Raw genomic sequence first — 21,999 nt, 5'->3', positions numbered from 1 at the left:
GGTTTGAGGAACATCGGGATGAAGTTCAACGCCTCCCCTGGCCCGCCCAATCCCCAGATCTCAACATAATTGAACATCTGTGGTCCGTCTTGGAAACACGACTCCGGCGACGATTTCCACCTCCATCTCCTATCACAGAACTGGCCGACGCCCTGCACGAGGAATGGTGTAAAATTCCACTTGCTATCATTCACGACCTCTGCCTCCATCCCACGTCGCATCAAGGCTGTTCTGAAGGTGAAAGGTGGCCCGACACCATATTAATCTGGTAAGTTGCAATTTCGTTGAGGTGTTTCAATTTTTCTGATCACCATCTGTATATTGTAGTGCTAAAGAAAAGTAATGGCACTGATTTACTGTAGATCATGTACAATCTTAATGTAATTAGCAATTCATATTCCCTTACCGACCCACCAATATTCGCTGTTCACTTGTTTTCCCTGGTTTTCGAAGTCGTGAGCTGATATAGGACTTACAAATAGGTGTATTTCAATTGATTTATAAATATTATAATCAGAAAGGATCGGAATATATGATTAAGTTGTTGAAAAGGGAAACTCAAATAGCAAATAAAGATAAGAGAGAATCTTAGTTACATGAAAAGTGAAACATACACCAACCTATGCTTTATCTAGCGTAGGTATTGTTCGGAACCAAAAATGTGGATTTCATATCCATGCAATTAGGTTGAGAGTGGAAGCGATGAAATTACTTGACGCATCCATTAAGATTTCGGAAAGTGCACACTCCTGCGCCGTAGGCGCAAACTCCACGAGCTAATTTTCTGCCTTCGCTCTCTACAATGACCGAAGAGTAACTAAGCTAATCCTCATCCCAACATACCTACTATTTAGTGAGAGGTTACTAATTAGTAAGATTTAAGACATTAAGTGGTGATTTATGCTGAGAAAATTTTATAGTCATATCTCGCATGCCTCCCCTCAGCTTCATCTACACACATATTGCAAACGGAATACAGTAGACTCAAGAATATCCGGGCTAATGTGGCGGAAGGGCAGGCCGGATAACAAAAAAAGCCGGATAGGCCGGAGTACAGTCTACATGAAGCATACCCCAAGAACAATTGACGTATACAGTACCGTACAGTTATAAGCAGGTATAACTGAAGCGTACTGTATTGAGGTCCGTTACATATTGACGAAACAATGAACAAGGAGCAGAACGCTACTCTTTTCCTGTCACAACTTGTATTTTGCACATGACACGTAGGAGGATCGTAGCAAACGCCTGCTTCCAATGCCTTGGCAATGCTGCCAATGCAACGCCTTGCCTTCCTCAATTACGATACAAGAAAACTAGGCTGGATAGTACGGAAGTCGAATAGTCGTGAGCCGGATACTTATGAGTCTACTGCACATGTGAACTTCCTTAATTGGCATAGTTCGTTAAGTCGGTGGTTTTAACCAGTGTATCCCGAAACTTTAGACATCACGAAGCATTTAGTTAAAATCTATTTGGAGACATTACCAGTTAACGCCTCCAGAAGCATCAACACTTAAGATTTTAGTACTACATAGTCGGTACTTTATAGAAACTTATAGGCTTACACTAATATAGTCTATATTATTAATACAAAATATGCATTTATTCCGTTAACTCCGTGCCGTGTTTCTGACAATGAATTACGGATAGGTTAGGCTAGTTCAAGTTTGGTTTGGTTTAGTTTACTTAGTATGCCTACCTTGGTTTGATGAGACTGGGCTTATCGGAAATTAACCTAAAAACAAATATATCGTGATGTCGTTGGAGTTTAGTCAAGAAGGTTGCGAACCATTACCTTAAGTAAGCAAAACTTGTAATCGGTTGTGGGAATAGGACACGGTGACGAATTAATTAGATTTCGGAACGAAAATAATCAAAATTAAAAACTGAAAGAAAAAAATCTCAAAGTCGCGAAGTAAATAAATACACAAGATTGTTGCATCTTGATGATGTAATCCCTCACATTCAGGGACGTAATGAATCTCACACTCAGGGTGGAGTGTATACCTACTAAAAAATTTTTAGCATTGCGTCACTGATTACGATTTCATTTCAACGATTTCCTACAAAACATACTTTATACTCTATTATCTCAATATTCAAAAAAAAATTTTTAATCTGCCTTTTAAAACTAAAATACGTAAATATTAAAAACTCAATTCTGTAAATATATAAGGTAAGTTGGCGAGGGAGATCGGGGTTCGCTTTCTGGTGGGAACAAATGTGATTCAGATTTCATGTTAAAACTGTAGGTCCATATTTCATATAGCCTCGCTGCTAGAACGGACGCTAAACTAAATAAATTCAGAAAATTCTTCTACTACTTTGTGGCATAAAAAAGAGAAAACTATGCTCGTAACATAACCTTAAATGAAATATAAGGGAATGATTTATACTAGCGTCATCACAGAGAAAACGCAACCTTCCCAGATGACCTAATGGGTAGCACATGTGACGTTGCACGTGATCCCTGCTTCGATCACTTTCACAATCACTCACTTTCATTAATCATCCGTCACCTTTAGTCTAAAGTGCATAATCCTGGGACATTAAGATAAAAATGATTTAACAAAATACATATAGTGTACATTATAATTACATTACATTACCAATCTTTCGCAATTAATAAACCACAAGTCATTACACAAGCGTTGTTAGTAGTAAGTTTAGCGTCCAATTCAGGTCCGAGGCTATCTGAGACTTGGTTCTAGAGCTTTAACGTGGAATACGCATCACATGAGCTTCCACAAGATCCGAATGAACGGAGAGGGATGAGGAAGATTTCCCCTCTCCAAGTAATTTAATATTGTTCACTCTAAAGATAAACCGTATATAACTCTCAATCTTTGCCGTTACAGGGTACTAGTTTGAAGTGAGGTGATTCTGAACAAAAATTGACCTGATAGAGCATTTTCGTATTATGATTTATTACGATATTCGGCAAGGGTAAACACAGCAACAATGTGTTCGTCAGATAACTGCTACTTTTCCTGATGAAACCCCATCTCAGACAATTTACAGGTGGTTTCAGGAATTCACGTGTGGCCAGCTCAGCCTGACTGATCGGGATTGTGCAGGTCATTGTGCCAAAAAACGTTGCTGCTGTTCGTGAAATTATGAACACTGATCGGCATGTGACTTATCGCGAAATTCAGGAAATCTTAGGCATTGTTATGAGCCAAATACAAATAATATTGCACTATTATTTACGTGTGAAAAAACTTTGCACTCGTTGGATTCCACACAATTTAAGTCGCGCACAAAAGACGCCCGTGTGAAGTGGTGCAAAGTTATAACGAAACGGTTCAAGTCTGGATCATCTCGGTGTTTAACATTGGAGCAGGTGATGAAATTTGGATTTATACGTAAGAACCGGAAACAAAGCTGTGTGGGTGTTCCGCGAGAACCTAAACCAATCAAACTTGTTCAAGCACACTGTGCCTCCAAACAAACGATTGCATAAATTTCTGATAAATCAGGGCATATCGCAACTGTCCCACTGGAGAATCGCAGAACAGTCAATGCAGAATGGTACACAACCATATGCCTATCAGAAGTACTGAATGTGAGCAAACAGTTCAACCGCCGTATCATTCTACATCACAACTATACCAGCTCGCACACAGCAGCTACCACAAGTGATTTTCTGGACCAGGAAAGCGAAGTCATGACATCCGGCTTATTTCCCTGATTTAGTTCCCAGTGATTTCTTTTTGTTCCCAACAATAAAGAACATGTTGCGTGAGAAGCGCTTTTGCACCTCCAGAAGAAGCCATCGAGGCATACAAACTGCAGGTTTCACAGATACCAACCTCGGAGTGGCCATACCTGTTTCAAGATTTGGTTTTATTGCATAAAAATGCACTGCTACTCAGGGGGAATACTTTCATAAAAAAAAAAAAAAAAAAAATTGCACTTTTATGTTCTTGTGTTCTATCATTTTCCCGAAACTTTCAGTGCAACCCTCGTATTGCATCACAGATATAAATAGCTTTGATTGTATATCTAGAAAAGTCACTCTCGTAAGAAGCTTCATTTGAACCCTTCGAGTTACTGCACCTCCCACCTGGATACAGCAGGGTAAACGTACAGTCTCAAGCAGGCCCGAAACCAGCCAAATATGTTTGGAGGGACCATGAATATATGGGGGGGGGGGGTAAGTCATCAAAACTTACCTTACAAATATCTAAATTGTGTTTTCCGTATTGAGGTCTGGAGGGGCCACGAAAAGTTTAGGGGGCCAGTTGCCCGCTAGCCCCCCTCTAGTTGCGGGCCTGGTCTAAAAACAAAACACTAGAATGTGCGCAACTGGGGATCAAAACACATTAAACGGAATAGGAGAAATAATTCAAGTGAATCAACGCTTAGCATAGCGAGTTTTTGCATATTAGTTGCTTTGTTAATACCTAATTCCTTCTAGAAATTGTGAAACAAAACTATGAAGAAAAAATAACCGAATGAATCTCAAGGAACCGGAATAATTTTCGACTGATTAAACTAGTTATAAATTCTATAACTTACTGTTCCGTTGAAGTTCTCAACTCCAGCAAGTAGCCCTACACAAAAGCCAAACTAGGGAATTAAAAATTAGTTTTCTTTTTTCATGTCGCACAGCTACGACTTTAGGCCAAAAGAGACTGATGATTGATAGAAGTAAACGCGTTTGTGGAAGTAACTTAATTTGTTTCCACCCTCCCACCGAGAATTGAACGAGGGGCCACGTTCCCCAAGGCCACACGGAAATCACTAGACCAGCGGGGAAGACTACTAAAAATACAATGTAACAATATATTTAATGTAAAGTAGAAATCAAATTAGTGTAAAGAATTGAGAAGGAATATTATTCTAAATGCCAACAGGGTATATAATTAGTATGCTATTTAACGCAGTTCATCTGAAATGGTGAGCTGTACACACCAATATCACGGAACGATTTTTATGACAGTGCCCTTAAACTATACCAACTAGAGAATTAGACCCAATTATCTTCGTGACATTAGGGAATGCAGGCAGGCGCATTAGCCCAGGTTGGGCATAGCTATAAAGAAAACACATGGAAACAAAGTAAAACATCTTTCAGTTTTACGTCCCGCTTGTAACCAGAGTGTTCTAGAAGGTAAAAACTGGGGGGATGCCCCGGGCTAGATCCGCCACTGCTTGTAACGTAATAAAATGTAATAATACAAGTAGTTGATTGATCAGATCTGGTTATACCGTGAACCACCACTCGTAAAACAACGAAAATACAGTTACCAACTGCAACTATGTGGTCTTCACGTTGCTGTTAGTAACCACATTATATCTTTACTATTACTTATCGATAATAACTGAATGTAACATGCTCTGTCTCATAACATCTATAGCATCTGTCCAAGTTAAAATTCAGTTGTTTTAAGTTTTTACCAGCCACAGAATATGAACCCAGTCCAATCCTACAAATGAAATCTTTAAGTTTTACGTCCCACGGTTATGCCGGTTAGGCTAAAGGAGACGGTGATAATGAGAGATGAGTGAAATGGTGGAATGAAGAAAGTGGGAGGAAACGGGAGAACCCCGAGAAAATCCACGAGCACGGTGTTTGTCCACCACAAGGTTCACTTGGCGGGGGGTGGGATCGAACCCGGGACCCCAAGCACCAGAGGTGAACGCTCTACCACTGAGCCACCGCGCCCCCTCCAATCCTACGAGTCTCACTGTGAAAGGTGAAATTAAAACTGCCTGGCATTCGAACCCACGTCAGGCATTTGTTTTAATGTCCGTTGCAGACTCTCGTGGCGGCTTGCGTGCATACCCATGGCTTTCAACTATGGTTTAATAATCAAATCAAGTGCGAAGACAAATACAAATCGCAAACACGCCAACTCTCCATATCAAGTTAACGCAGATGGGAAGGGAGGAATGTATACCTAAATTCCAAATTTCTGTATCCAAAATGATGAAAACATGTTTTAATTTTGAAAATTACGTTTTCTAGACCAAATATGAACTAACCAGAGATTTCAAGGAACCAGTTCGTCATAAGCTAGAACCATCGCACATCACTAACTATTCAAAATTATATTACTAATTTCTAGTATTTCAAACTACTAAGGCAAGGGAATGAGTTAATTTTTGTGGAAGCTAATTTGAGCTCACTTTACTTTCATATATACATACCAATAAGCTAAAAGTTTCAAGAAGGCCTGAAGATGGTCGAAAAGGGTTCTCAAGCCCTCCCCCCTGGCCTACATCTTAGCTACGGACATGACCGTGTTATACTACTCTATGTGAAGATACGTTCCTCTAACATAGGACATTTTTTTCGATTACTTACGTAAAGAAAAAATATTTTATGCAACCTATATACACCTTTGAGTAATTTCAAAATGCTCCAAGATTTCAAATGACTTAATCCAAGAAGTTATGAAATGAGAGCTCGGACCACGGTGACTCAGTGGTAGAGTGGTCACTTCTGACGTCAGGGATTCCTCCCTGTTCAATCCTTGTTCCAAGGTTAAGTTCCATAAACTCCGTCGGTCCAGACCTACTATGTAAGTGAACGGGCAAAAATGCACTTTAAACAGAACATACATTGGAACCAATACTAAACAAAGCCCTGCGGGGTGTGTAACCCCGTTCGCTTGCTGTCACTCGCTTAGTTATATTTTGCTTAGTAACACTGGAGATCTTATATTTGCAGGATTGGGGTAGAAACTAAAAGATACCCAAAATCACTTGTTCTGCTCAAAGTGCACTCTTACCAGTGAACGAAAATTAAGCAAACCTAACCAAAATATATTTATACGTAATTATGCCAGTTTTTTTTTTTTTTTTTCATTTTTAATAGAACCACTGAATCGTAATAAAATAATCACCCTGGCTACTACTAACTAATCTTGACTCGCTATCGCTCACTTGGCATTACTATGTGAATTCGAATATTGAGCTTTGATAAAGAAAGTAACCATCCTGGGTACCAACTCTCGTTACTTATATGTGCGGACCAGCATTCTAGAACCTTCCCCGTAATTACTGTCAAAGTTGAAAAGCTGTTGGGGCTTAACGGAATAAATACACTATTCCCAAGTGCTTTGTGATGAACAAACACCATGCCCCTTTTTTCCTCAGAGTTCTCTCGTTTCCTCCCACTTTCGTTATTCCATCATAATCATTCATTTCATAATCAGTCTCCCTCAGCCCCAGTGCATAATCGTGGGACATTAAACGGATATAGTATACATGAAGCTGCATCAGTTCCCGAAGGAGCAGGACGCTCATACTTTTAGGGATTATTCATTATGTACGAACTCACAAAGGGGGTAACAAAGCGACTTTTATTTACTTATCGACTGATACGAAAATAAAAATGAACGTACCTGTACTTTATATCTGCATGTGTAGTGCCCTTATACTTTATCTATGACTATGTGTGTGGGGGGGAGGGGGGCGTTTAACGCATATCGTATGTCTTGCGCACATGGACACTTCTCACTATTGCACTACGAAGAAAATTTATGATATTTCATGTAGAAGTGGTAATAGAACACAGAAGAAACGCAGATAAGGGGGTTCTCATGTATACTATTACCCATTAAACTTTTTTTTTTTTTAAATGAAAGATTAACATAGTCTACACAAACTGCTACTTCTACAAACATACCTTCATACATTTACGTAAATAAAAAAACAAACGAACTTACGGAATCTCGCAGCACTGAGGTGAAAGTAAAACAAAACTAATTGAAATGTAAAATAGTAGATCTTCTAGTGCAGGAAAACCAACTTACTTGAAATCCTAGGTGAGTGACCACGATCAAAAACGCTTCCACTCTCCTTCTTATACTAATTTTGCACATCAAATGTCAAGCCAAGACGAAGCTAAGTCACTTCTATGCTACTGAATTCTGGGTAATACAAACATAATGACAACCCGCCCGCTAATGCTACCAATGAAAAAGATCCACCAGTTAGTAACCCCTACGGGCAATTTTACTATTGGGCAATGGAAATAAAAAAAAATGCTTTTTACGTCAAGCAACTGATAGCAGACACTGATATATTATTTGTTTTTTCTGTTGTTTTTTTTTAAACCTTTCAATACCCACGTATTTTTTCTGTAGTGGGACTGGGTTGTCAGTACACAAGATATACATGGAAAGATACAACACCGAGACTACATTAGACGTAGATCCGTAGCTTTAATTCAAACCACATTAGAGAGCACGGTGGCTTAGTGGTAGATCGCTTGTCTCTGTGGCGTGAGGTCCCTTGTTCGATCCTCGACCAAGTAAGTTTGTGGTGGGCAACATCGTGTGCGTGGGTTTTCTCGGGGTACTCCTTTTCCTCCAACATTCTCATTCCATCAATTCTTCCATCATTCACTTGCTTTGTTCATCGTCTCCCTTACCTTAGCGGACATAAGTACGGGACGTTAAACTGAAAGATTTCATTTCAATTCATTTCATTTCATTTTTCAAACCACAGTACCTACCATCGAGAATCAAACCTGGTCCTCTGCATAGGCAGCGAAGTTCTAACTACTTGGCCACGAGGAATCCCATCGATGTATGTTTGGTTTGGTCAACAACATATTTTCCTCTTTTACTTCTTTCTTTAGTGGTTGAATAATAATAATAATAATAATAATAATAATAATAATAATAATAATAATAATAATAATGAATTCCTTCGTGGTTAAGCGGTTAGCGCACGCGCCTTTGGCGTGAGAAACCCGGATTCGATTCCTGCCGGGAGCTCATGTGGTTCGGATTCCACGATAATCAGTAGGTCCCGTCTCATATAGTCTAAAAGGGACGTTAAACTCAAAATCAACTCAACTCAATAATAGTAATAACATACATCCAGAAATGCTTTAACGGTGGCTGCAAATCGGATGATTAATATGTATGCTTCATGTGCATAAAACAAAACCTAATAGATGACTAGTTAGCTTCCATGGGCACGTTGTACGTTACAGAAGGATCAATATTATAAACGTAATTTGGAAGATGGTATAAATATAAAGAAGAAGGCAACAATGTAAGCCTGGTATCTTATGCGTTCATCACAGGGATGATACTGCATTGTAATATACATGGAATATAGGAATAGTCTATAGTTGTTTTGAGACATCGGAGAACACCAGTATGTGACGTAAAATAAAGTGATAAACAATTCCGCTTTTTTCGCCTGTGATCAGTACTCCAACTAAGATTTTTTTAAAGAAAAAAAGATACATTGGTACGATGGCGTCAACTGCCGTGTCCCCGTACGAATCCTTCCATTTAACACAATGCTTCTTAACGAGTGCCGGGTACTAAGAGTTGTTCGAGACAGTTGTTCCAAAGCTAACGGTGGCGGCGACTGTTTTAGAGGAAGCAACTACAGTTGCCCCGTACAAAAGCTCCAATTTAAGCAATACTTCACAAGCAGTGACATAGCTCGGTGGTTGCGTGTTAAAAGGACATTAGAAGAACTAAAACGCTAAAATGACGTAATCGAATTTTCCGAAGAAATAAAATAAATTTCGATGATTTTTTCCAAACCAAACTTTGACTTTCCGCTGAATAAAATGAAATCTTTAAGTTTAACGCCCCACGGATATGCCGGTTAGGCTAAAGGAGACGGTAATAATGAGAAATGAGTGAAATGGTGAAATGAAGAAAGTGGGAGGAAACGGGAGAACAACGAGAAAACCCAAGAGCACGGTGTTTGTCCACCACAAAGTCCACACGGCGCGAGCTGAGATCGAACCAGGGTCCCCAAGCACCGGAGGTGAACACTCTACCACTGATCCCTCCTCCCCGCTGAATAAAGTCGAAGTCACTACTCCAAAAATGAAATTAAATGAAATCTCTAAGTTTTACATCCCACGGTTATGCTGGCTAGGCTAAAGGAGACAGTGATGATGAGAGATGAGTGAAATGGTGGAATGAAGAAAGTGGGAGGAAACGGGAGAACCCCGAGAAAAAACATGAACACATTTGTCCACCACAAAGCTCACTTGGCGCGAGTTGGGATCGAACCAAAGACCCCATGCACCAGAGGTAAACGCCCTACCACTAACCCATCATGGCATCTATTAATAAAATTGCAAACCTTTATTCATGTTATAAGTGTACAGCATACAGTACATATATACATTGTATTATTTATACCTTTTATAAACCATGAGTTGTGAATAATGCCACGGACCTTCTAACGTCGTAAATATATTTCACGTGAATTACTTTTCTATATTGAAAGTATTTATGACGAAAACCTATCAACATAATATTTTCAGATTTGAAACGTCCAAAACTGGAATGTTACGCGCTTAAAAGTAGGTCAGATAAGCTAGCAAATTTGCATGCATAGTAAAACTAAGTAAAGTTGACTGATAATAATTTCCGCCCCATCACATTTGGTGCTTTAACTCTCTGTGCTACTCGCCTGTTTTCACAAATTGATTCCCTCTCTTCACAGTGTTTCACGAAACAAATCTTGGACTCGGTAGAATTCTCACCTCTGACGCGTTGGGTCCATGGGTCGATTCCAGCTACTGTCAAGTGAGCTTAGAGTGGGCAAACACTGTGTGCGTGATTACTCTTTAAGATTCTCCCGTTCCATCCCACTTTCTTTTTGCAACCAATATCACCTATCTCATCATCACCTTGGTGGATAATCGCAGGACGTTAAAAAAAAGCTTTTGTGAAAATATTCTAGCAAAAATGGCTAACAGTCTTTTAGACTACACGAAGTCGCTATTCGCGCTGAAAGCGGTTTCTAAGCAAACATGTTATGAAGTTATGAGATTTACTGTGTTATGTTATAGTAAATCTCCTCCGAGGAAGGGACCGTCTAAAAAGAAATAAATAAACACAACATTTACTTTGTGCACCTTGAAATGTAGAAAAAGTTTATACGCGCCAATGTTCAAAGAATTCTCAAAATTCAGATTCGCCCATTCCTTTCTTCTTAACTAACGGGTTACAATAGGAAGATTTGCAACCAGAAGTCACGTTAACATGTTAGTAATTTATTAAGCTTAAAGCGAGTTATACTAAAGTAATCGGTAATTAAAGTAATATTTAAGTAATGTTATACTTAACTATTGTACTTACTCAGGCTCTTGTTTCCTTCCTTTGTTCTTTTTACCTGTAAACAAATCTCGTTCAGTAAATGACTCTTCTTCTTCTTCTTGTTCTTCTTCACCAATTTAATGCCCGAGGCAACAAATATCGTTGGATAGTTAGTAAATATATGAAGCGTATAATAAATTAATAAGATCGTGTTACGTAGTAAAGTATTAAAAGTATAAGGTAGAAGATATAAAATGAGGGGTGTTACAACCTCCACACCGTGACACGATATGCATAAACCGACTCGCAAGAAAACGACAGTTGTTCTTTGTTCAATGACGTCACTCATGATGAAAGAAAGAACTGTCCATGGGTGGTCAGAATCTCACATACAGATGGATGTATGAAATATATAGCTGACGTATATAATATACGTATACATATGTAATATACGGAAGTTTGTTCGATGTCAGACATCCTGCAGCGACATGATGTAATATCTAAGTGAGAAAAAGGCAGTAGTTATGTAGTATATGGATAACGTATGCTCCATACAGATTTCCGTACTAAACGTAAGGATTCCATATATTTGTACAACATACCGCTGTCCGGATAACGGATTTTTCTCAGTGTAGAAGCCAGACAGTGCCGTTGATACTCTTGCATCCTTCAAGTTTACCATGTTTTTTTTTTTTTTTTTCGTTATTTAGAAAACTAAAATACGGTACAGAACCAAAATACAGGAATTCTAATATAAAATTTTTACTACTAGAAATATAGTAAACCTTGCTAAGTAACTATACTAAGGTATCAGTTTTTGTAACTTGACCACTGGCTTAAATTAATCGCATAGACCTATCTGTGAAACCATGTAGACACATCCTTCGATATGAAATTTACTTCGATAGTTGGCTACTTGGATAAGTTAGACAATTGCCATAAGTCTCTGGATGGTCAACTAGGTGTCACTTTATTAGGAGCTTAAATGGTTTGTTTTCGAAGTGTCCATTACAAGTGGCTGAAGTATTAATACATTCACTTGGAGTACAAGTACTAACCTAAATTATCGATTTGCATTAGATGAAATGGTGTAAACTTGGAACGTAAACTAACAAAATCAAGTATAAATAACATTTCTCAGCAACGAACATAATCTTGAAAGCGCCGTCTATTTTGCTTAACTTATATAATTAACAGTGGCGTATCTAGCCGGAGGCCTAGACCCCCCAGTTTTTCGAGTGTGAAAAAGAATTTAAACTATTATTTATGTACGTTTTAAAGTTTTTAGTAAGCCCTATCATTGTCTGGGCTCTGGCTGCCTGCCCAGTTTTTACCTTAAAGATCCGCCAATGATATAATTAATATTATAAGTATGTACTATTAAAATGAGAAGTAAAATGTTTAACACGTCGAACGGGTATAAGTAAACAGTTAACGTTCTTGGTTCGCAATGAAAAAGTTCCAGGTTCGAATCTTGAGGCCATTCACTGTAAGTGGAATTTTCCAAAAATTTCCCTTTACCGCATTATATAAATATAGGTACTCTTTTTTTTCCTATTTCTTACTATCAACATTTAGTAATATGTAATGGCCTCAGCTCAGACTAGCGATATCCGAGGTTTATGTTTAAAAACAATTTTGGAATATTTTGGCAAATATTTTGAATTGAGAATTGACTTCTGAGAATATTTCAAAAATTGAAACTTTACTATCAGAGCATACGGACTTATCTTTCTTTGTTCCTGCATCAAACTTCACCTTCAGTATTTACATTCTCCTTATTATAGTTAAGACCTAACATAATTTTCATGCCGAAGTTCCCTTTATGGAATTCGTATAACAAGTAGAATCGCGTGCTGAGATCGATGTTCATTGCTTTTCGTTGCTGGCCTTCTATTGACCAAACAAGTGAGCACTCGGCTTACACACACACATGCATACACACGGAAACGTAACACATATAAAGACATTTTAAACCTGCAACGTTTGTCAACAAATCAATACTCACTCTTCGTTATGCATTAGGGGAAAACATTGTTGAATGTTTTGCGTATGTAACGCAGATTACTAAGATAAGCACTTTACTATTGCTTCAGAATGTTTGATGACTCAGTAGATTACACATTTTTGAAAGTTGAAAAGCTTACGGGAATGTTGTTAAAAAACAAGCATTATTATTATTATTATTATTATTATTATTATTATTATTATTATTATTATTATTATTATTATTATTATTGCAATGAAACACTGCCAGAAGTTTTGAAAGTAAGTTAGCTAGCCTATATATTAAATTACCATTCCAGAATTAACATGTGAGATTCTCTAAAAATGTAAGTTATTAGATCGCAGGATTCAAACCGTGATTCTCCCGATTGCATGGTTTGAATATTTACCATTCACCTACACCTGTTCAATTTTAATACAGTAATGTTATATACAATGATATTTTATCAAGTTTCCTGTAAGTAATGTTGATATTTGATATTGATGTGGCCTAAGGAGAATGTTACACAAAGCAATTATATTAAATGTTTGTAAGGAATGCAAATATGAAGTTGGTATTAGTAATTACTATCTTTTCGTTGTGTAAATAAAAATATGATAGGGAACACAGTGCCCAGTGGTACAGGTACAGCGCTCAACTATGGTGCGAGTGATCCCGGGTTCAATCTCCGGATACATAAACTTATAGTGGACAACATGCTCGTAGATTTTCTAGGGTTTTTTCAATTTCCTTTCACATTCACATCCCAAAAATAATGAGCACGGCGCATTATCGATAAGGAACAATTCGGTTAGGGTCACAGAAGATAATATTGAAGCTGGAAAACTTAAAATATCTTTCTTAACCAAAAATTGAAGTTAGTAAATATTAAAATACTTTTTTTCCTATCGGCAGTTCATCCACACACATTACATAATCGTGAAATTATATTGAAAATTAATACACACAATTTAATTGCATTCGACAGAACATACAGTATATTTCACTTGGAAATGTATTTCACATTGTGTACATAGCTTTTGCTGCATTTCCGCCCTTTGCGTGCAGCACTTGTAGGCAGCTTTGTCGGCGAACGTGGGAAGAAAATAAGAATTTTTATTTTCATTTAGTTTTAACTCAGGCACGTAGCCAAGGGGTGGGTCCGGGGGGTCCGGACCCCCCCCCCCCTTCGGATCCAGAATTGAAAAATATTAAGGAAGGATGAAACAAAAAGAAACGAGAAAAAGATGAATCAGCGTCAAAAATATAAAGCTACAGCAAGTGTTTGATTACTCTTTCTTATGAGGAGCTTTGTGTGGAGGAAACCGGGAGGGGGGTTGAAAATTGGTATTATTGTAACGAAGCATTCGAAATTCCATCTATCTGCATAGATAACATAGACTCTCAGGTAGAACTTAAGAAATGCCCAGAATCACCAATAATATGAGCCATTTTGAATTTCGGGGTACCTCTAATCCATTTTATAGGATGTCTTTACTCCCGAAAGAGGTCTCGTTGCTATCCTTGATGGCATTAAACGAAGATAAGAATAAAAAGAAGAAAGAAGACAAGTAGAACCGAGTTCGAATGACCTCGAAAGTCTATATCTTTTTTCAATACTTTTTATTTTCTTTTACTCAAGATTTCGAAATAGTTTTTCTTCTTAAAATACTTACTAACATGTCCTCATTTTTTTGTCCTAAAAGACCAATATGGGTATGTTGTCAGTAAAATAGTTTAAATTGCTCGATCCCCTCAACCATAGTATTTCATGCCAGCCCCCTAAACGAACGAATCGCTAAATCCTCGCTAAACGAACGAATATATGTTGCCACTAAAATAATTTAGAATGATCTAGCCCCTGGTGTGATAACCACAGTATTTCGTCACGGACCCCCCCTATTTCGAAATCCTGGCTACGTGCCTGTTTAACTACTATATAAAGAACTTCACTCACTTCTAGTTCCAAGTAGAAATATTATGTAAAAGTGTTACTATGTTAAGAAAAACACGAATGTAATTTACTGTACTTTCATACTACCTATAGGAAGCAAAACTGGGTTGGCAGCCAGATTCCATTTACTGACGCGTCGCACACTCGACGAAGCGAACGCCTCGAACAACAAAATAAATAAATAAAGCTCGGTATTACATTCACATTTCAAAATTCACATTTTAACTTTGTCAAATTCTTATTCAGATAATGGGGCCGCGGTGGCTCAGTGGTAGAGCGTTCACCTCTGGTGCTTGGGGTCCCGGGTTCGATCCCAGCCCCCTCCAAGTGAACTTTGTGGTGGACAAACACCGTGTGCGTGGGTTTTCTCGGGGTTCTCCCGTTTCCTCCCACTTTCTTCATTCCACCATTTCATTCATTACTCACCGTCTCCTTTAGCCTAACCGGCATAAACGTGGGACGTAAAACTCAAAGATTTCATTTCATTTTTCTTATTCAGATAAATAAATCTTTAAGCAAACAACAATACGGTTGAAAAAAATATTTGAAACTCAATTTAATCATGTATTTATTCAACTGTAGTGATTTGTTCTGAGTTTTATTTATCCACTGTGTGAATACATACATACATACAATACTGTATACATACATATATATATATATATATATATATATATATATATATATATATATATATATATATATATATATATATAGATAGATAGATAGATAGATAGATAGATAGATAGATATGTGTGTGGGGGGTGTACTTTAGTTTTTGTCCTTTAGGGCAATAAAAATGTGTAATTAAACAAGTGACTTTCATTTCACATTGCGAACTATATCAAAAGTACATTTTGCTGTCTCTTACTGATATTGCTCTATGAAAATCCAGCATTATTCAAACCGAAACCGAGAGATTTATATAATTTCCAGTTTCAATAGAGTATGTTAAAGTAGAGAGTTAATCTATTCTAACAATACTATTTTTTTTCAAAGAAACCATTTCTTGTTATCTATTACCGTTTTTGATCCATAAGGATCAATATTGAAACCGGAGGTAGTAGTATATTTCCACTGTTTCCGGTTTTAATAGAGGCATTAGAGCCGAGGTTGAATCTAGTCTTGGGACAGTAACTTCATATCCAAATATATTTTCTTGGTATATATATATATATATATATATATATATATATATATATATATATATATATATATATATATATATATAGATAGATAGATAGATAGATAGATAGATATATATATATATATATATACCATTTTAAGTTTATTAATGAATAATATTAAAACCGGAAATAATAATTTTTACTTATTCTCAATTGAATATGGAAATGAAACCTATCCTTGAGGCTCTAAATTTATATCAGAAACTGTTTCTCACTATCTCTGCCGTTTTAACTCTGATACTTGCCTACAGATGGTCAGAAGGACGAACGGACATAACCGTTGTATGAGCTTTCCCATACTTATTGGGGACCTAATAATTAGTTGTAGAAGTAAGAGGAGCCAAAAGAAGAAAAAGTCTAAAGACCACCTCCCTCATTTAAGAAAAATGATTTTGGTTCATTACAAACCTAAAGTCAACAGAAGTTCCTTTTTTTCTCCTTGAACAGTTCCTATATTCCATCTCTCATCCCTGAGGAAATTTTGTCCCTCTGACGCAGGCCCGTATCCAAGGGGTCTAGGGAGTCCGCCCCCCCTAAATTTTTGCTGGACCCCCTAAACTTTTCACGATAGTATTGCAAATGAACTATAATATGGTGATGAGCTATAATATGGTTGGATCGCCCCCCCTTCCCCATCAACTTCAGGCCTCCCCTACATTTTTGTTCTGGCTACCGGCCTGCTCTAACGTCTCTATCTTCTAAAAGCTATTCATAATTCTTCAGTCCATTTTACAAAGCTCCAGTTCATACTTTTCCCGATATCACTTTCCATACTTAAAAAAAAAAAAATCACTATAAATGGATGTGGTCAAAATTTTACTGCAAGCAGAGGCTTTATGTATACAATGTCAGTAGCAATATTTTACTGATAACTTTTATTGAGAGATTGTTGGAAAGGGGGGGGGTGATTCTTTTAGCAAATATGTTTTTAAAAGAATCTAGATTAGATTTTTTTTAAAAAAAGATACCGGTAATTAAAGGAAACGAATGTTCCTGGATTGCATGAAAATAATCTGGTAACCTAATATAAAGCTGATGAAACAAATTGAAATGTACTTCACAACGATACGCTTCATGTATCAGTGTGAAAACTCATAATCAGTTGCATTCTGAGATGTTTTCACGTGTGATTAGCTTCATACTAAGAGTTCGACTAACACGTAATGCTAACTTATGTATTTAGAAACACATTCTTTATCATATTCATGATTTTTATCGGAAAAGGCAAGCCATGACTTTTAAACAGGGTTGTCCAAACACATTAAGAGAAATCAATGTAAATTGGGTTATTCACTCTGACCGTGATTACTCCTAATTAGTGCTGTCGAAATCGGTTTTTGAAAAAACCGAAAACCGGTTTTTGAAAAAAGTGAAATTTCATAAAACCGAAATGTCGGTTTTGAAAACCGCATTTGCGGTTTCGGTTTTGAAAACCGCTTTTGCGGTTTCGGTTTCGAAAACCGCATTTGCGGTTTCGGTTTTGAAAACCGCATTTGCGGTTTCGGTTTTGAAAACCGCTTTTGCGGTTTCGGTTTTGAAAACCGCTTTTGCGGTTTCGGTTTTGAAAACCGCAAATGTCACAAAAAATCTACAGCACTAATATCAAGTAACGACGAGAAAACAGCAAAGAATCTTTCCCTACACCGGCTCACAGTTGCCAAATGGAGGGAAATTTCCCTCGGCGGCGCACAGTGGTCCGAATAGCGAAAAAGGTGGACAAAAATGGAAGGAGTTCTTGAAATGTTTTGAAATTGTGTATATAATGGTTTGTAAGGTTGACGATTACGAATTTGATATCAAAAATGAAAAGTTCAAAATGGCGGATCCAATATGGCGGACCAAAAGGTGACAGATTCATAGTATGGATCTCAAATTGGGCACAGAGGGTTTACACTGTCACAGATTACGAAGTTTGATAAGAAAATTGTAAACTTCAAAATGGCGAATCCAATATGGCGGAAAATGTAAGAAAATGCATGTTACGGAGCTGAAATTGGTATGAGGCAAGTACGAATCTCATATTAGGAGTAAAATTAAATATAGAGTATCTAATATAGCGGAGCAAAAGGAGAAGTAGTTGATTATGCTAATGAGCACTCACCTGGTTACAAGCCTAACTCGTCTTCAGATGAAGTATTTGCAGACTCGTCATCTTGTGTGGTTATTTTCAGTAGCGCAATCACATCCTGAGGCAGTTTATGGCTTTTTTTCTTTGGGAGTCCTACCAAGGTGGAAATTACTGGATCCGAACTCAACAACAGCCTTTGAAAGAGATCCAAATTACTGGCTACTCTTGATGTTTTTCGAGTGTTGTGTTCTCTGTATTTCCGCACATCCTTGTGTCTAGATTCAAGGGCCTCCTCTGAAAGCTCCCCAATCGGTAAAAGAGCTGCCTGCACAATTACTGACCCGTGAATGAGAACTTTGTGCACGGTGGGTGGCATGTAGTACCAGGGATATAATCGCACAAATAACTGAGCAGTTTCGATGCAGTACGTGTCGAATTTTGCAACATCTATGTCATGTCCACAGGAAATTGTTGTCAAGATATTTCCAAAGCGCGTGATTAACTGCTGATCCACTCCTGTTATCTCCGAAGCTATTTGAGGAGCTGCAAAGAACCTGCGGGCGGTATTACCGTCATTGGTAGTTCCATAGCCAGGTTTGGGAATATCCACACTGAGGCCTAGTATGCATCTGAACCTCTCTTGGATAATTTGTTTTCTGCTTTCGAACATTTGACGAGTTCCATCTTTCGTACTCGCTTTCCACTTTTGAAAATCTAATCTATACGAGATATGAAGGATACACTCAAAAAATCTAATATGTGCATGGAGGATGGAAAGTCCGAACTCCAAATGGGATAGATCTTGTGGCACATTTGTCATTCTTTTAAGGTCATTCATTTGTGAAATTTTCGCGCCACAGATGTAACATTTCAGGCTTGATGTGTTGGTGATGGCATTGCATATTTTGCCATCAACCATTGATAGTATAAGGGAGTAGTGTACAGTCAGGGTATTGTTTCTTAATGGCTGTAAGCTTTCTATCTGTTTATTTATATAGTCTCTTTCTTCCTGGGCAACAGTAGTGGTTTCGTGAATCCAACGGAGATGAATAGGTCTGCAGAAACGTCTTGATGGTGGTCTTTCATTTCTCCACACGCACTCTCCTGTTTCATTATCAACCAATCGCAAGGGAACGATCGCTGTCATAAATAAACTTGCGTCACTCATGCCACTTTCAGTCCATGTCTGTTTATATTGTGAGTGACCAGAACTCCCGTCAAAACCCCACTTGCAATGCAATATATACGCTTTGTCTCTTAATGATGGCTCATTGTCCGACAAAAGTTTCAAAATTCGGTTTGCAGTATGGTCTAGTAACTCTTGAACTTTCACCTCACATTCACTTTCACTTACACTTATATTTTTCGGATATGTTGCTTCTTTTGCTTGCAGAATAGCATAGTAGCTCGGATATAGCGTGTGACCATGTTTAATTGCCGTGGTTCTAATTGCCTGATATTGGTGTTTACTTAAGTTCGTAGAGACAATCATCGATAACGCTTCCTCGTCTGATAGCTTCGTTGCTTCTTGTCGTTCCTTTATCCAAGTGTCACGAATTCTTTTGCCCCTGGTCGGTGTTGTTGTGGTTACTTCTTGCAACAATTTTGCAGCTTGTTCATCCCCGTCAGATCGCAACTTCATCACCGTAGCATATGCAAGTTCAGGCGTACTTGTATTACTTCTTAACGATTGCGTTTTTCGTCTTTTAGTTCTGTCACACACTTCGTGAAATTCTTTGGAAGGACGTCCAGTTGTTGCCGACGACGGAGTGGAAGGAACATCTGTGATTGTAAGATGTACTTCTTGCTTCAACCAGCCCGAATATTTACATACAAAATAACTTTCGTTACTCCGACACTTATTCCAGCGCCAATAATACGGAATAAAGAAATGCAACCTCATTGCATGATACAGCGATTTTGTGGCTTCGCTATCTATATCTAATCCACACTTGTTTTTCACATATTGCACAACACTTTCTTCTTGCTGCACACGGGTCTTCCTTCTGTTTTCTTGTATTTTATCATGCAACTCCAGACGCGATATATGTATATCCATTGTTTACTTCCCCACACTACACAATGCTGAAACACACACTACAAACACTCAATAGCTTTGTGATAACTACCTTACACGCGGCTCTGTCGTTCTCAACTAACTCCGTGTGCTTGCACTGTCAAACAAACGCTATAACTTACGTGCTTATCTTCTGCTCGTCTCGCCACCTCAAGCGGACACCTTCAATATCATAATTCCAAGGTCATATTTCCTGCAGTAGACGGAAGTAGACAATGAAACTTATACAGCTTATTGACAACTATCGACTGTTATCCATGTTTAAATTTCGTGGTATACATGTGTATCCATTTTTTTAAAACTCTACGAGAAGTCTGTAGTACTCCAATACATACGAGTACTAATATATGTATTTACTATAACTACTACGATGCAATACACATTGCTCATTCTAACTGTGTCACGTACATAATACTATACCAAGTGCATAATAATTACAATATGCCCCCTCATTCTCATGGCTGCTCGGAAAACAATTTCCCAAACTCAAGTCACAAATTTGCTAATTTCCTGCAACGAAGCTTCTGCCATTTTGGGACGTCTATAATTACCGGTACTAAGAGATAATTCAGTCAATATCATGTTATTCTCATGAACTGACTCTCGATGATGACTGTTACACCTCTTTTGTGTCTGTAACTTCAACTTCATAAAATGACTTTTGTCCACCTTTTTCGCTATTCGGACCACTGTGCGGCGTAGGGAAAAAATGATCAAAATTTGCAGAAGGAAAAGAAGGTATTTTTTCTTAAAATGTCCTAAATTGTAGGGAAATTCTATACTTTTACAATTGGCAGAATAAAAAAAAAAGTTGCAATTTCTCAAACAGGCACGCTATCGTTATTGGGAAGTAAAAAGATACAGACAATATGATCGGTGTTTCCGTCTAGTATAAACTATTGCAGGTGTCTGGGACTTGCGATAAGAAGCCAGTCGACACATGCAAAACCACAACATTCACATTTATCGGAGTGGCAACAAATCAACAATAAAATTGTGTATTGCGATAGAGATTTTCTTTCTTTCTTTTCTCTTTCTTTATATTAAGAAAGGGAGATGGTGCCTTTTTGTTAACAAAAGAAAGAGTGGCAGTACTATTTTTAAAAATATGTGGAAAGAGTAATAATAATACAAAAGATGTCAGTCTAAGTGGATGATATTTCAAATTGAATTTCATGAGTTGCATGTGTAGTGATTTTAAATAGGGATATACCTTATTTCTATTGAGCTTAGTGTTGGCTTATTACCCTATTTTAGCGGGTACCACCCGATTTTCAGGTTATATATTCGTCCCCCGCTTAAACATATCTTAATCACGAAAAACCACCCGCTTTTTGGGATTGGAGAAAAATCTAAGAGGACTTAGTTGATAAAGTGTTGGTATGGTATATTCAACGTAAACCACTACACCTTTGACAATCTCAATCGCGATTGAGTTAAATTTGGACTCGCGCTCAGGCTCAGGCTCTGGGCTGTCTGAGCAGTGCGCGTGTGCAGAATCATTTGCTAATAAAAGATCTGCTCTAATGCACAATGGTTTTCTTTGTATAGTTCATGTGTTTTCTATGTAATGTATTGGAGGTTCTATACGAATGAATATTCGTTTGTAGAAGATGTAACAAACATACTTGAATTATTAATGCTTTCACAAGCTACAAGAATGCCGAACGACAATTTCAAGTGT

The 21,999-nt window shown here is 37.8% G+C and overlaps 2 protein-coding genes across 7 annotated transcripts in view; one reads left to right on the top strand and one right to left on the bottom strand.

Annotated features, from left to right (window-relative positions):
* Positions 1-11,406, bottom strand: part of LOC145690270 (uncharacterized) — a 32,319-nt gene extending 20,913 nt beyond the window's left edge. For 2 of the 5 annotated variants that reach the window (XM_081765002.1, XM_081765005.1), the window contains exon 1: positions 11,085-11,406. In XM_081765002.1, the coding sequence (XP_081621128.1) occupies positions 11,085-11,391 (307 nt within the window). In that variant the 5' untranslated portion in view covers positions 11,392-11,406. Of the gene's footprint in view, positions 1-7,642; positions 7,679-7,769; positions 7,921-11,084 lie in introns of those variants that run through there. The other 3 variants (XM_081765003.1, XM_081765006.1, XM_081765004.1) reach the window with 3 other exon arrangements.
* The window catches only part of LOC145690271 (coiled-coil domain-containing protein 170-like), a 266,079-nt gene that overhangs the window by 33,553 nt on the left and 210,527 nt on the right, over positions 1-21,999 (top strand). The gene's annotated exons all lie outside the window — the stretch shown is intronic.

This window comes from Thermobia domestica, chromosome 7 (genome assembly GCF_964235325.1).
Source record: "Thermobia domestica chromosome 7, izTheDome1.hap1.1, whole genome shotgun sequence".
Taxonomy (NCBI): Eukaryota; Metazoa; Arthropoda; class Insecta; order Zygentoma; family Lepismatidae; genus Thermobia; species Thermobia domestica.
This window is presented reverse-complemented; position numbering and strand designations above follow the sequence as displayed.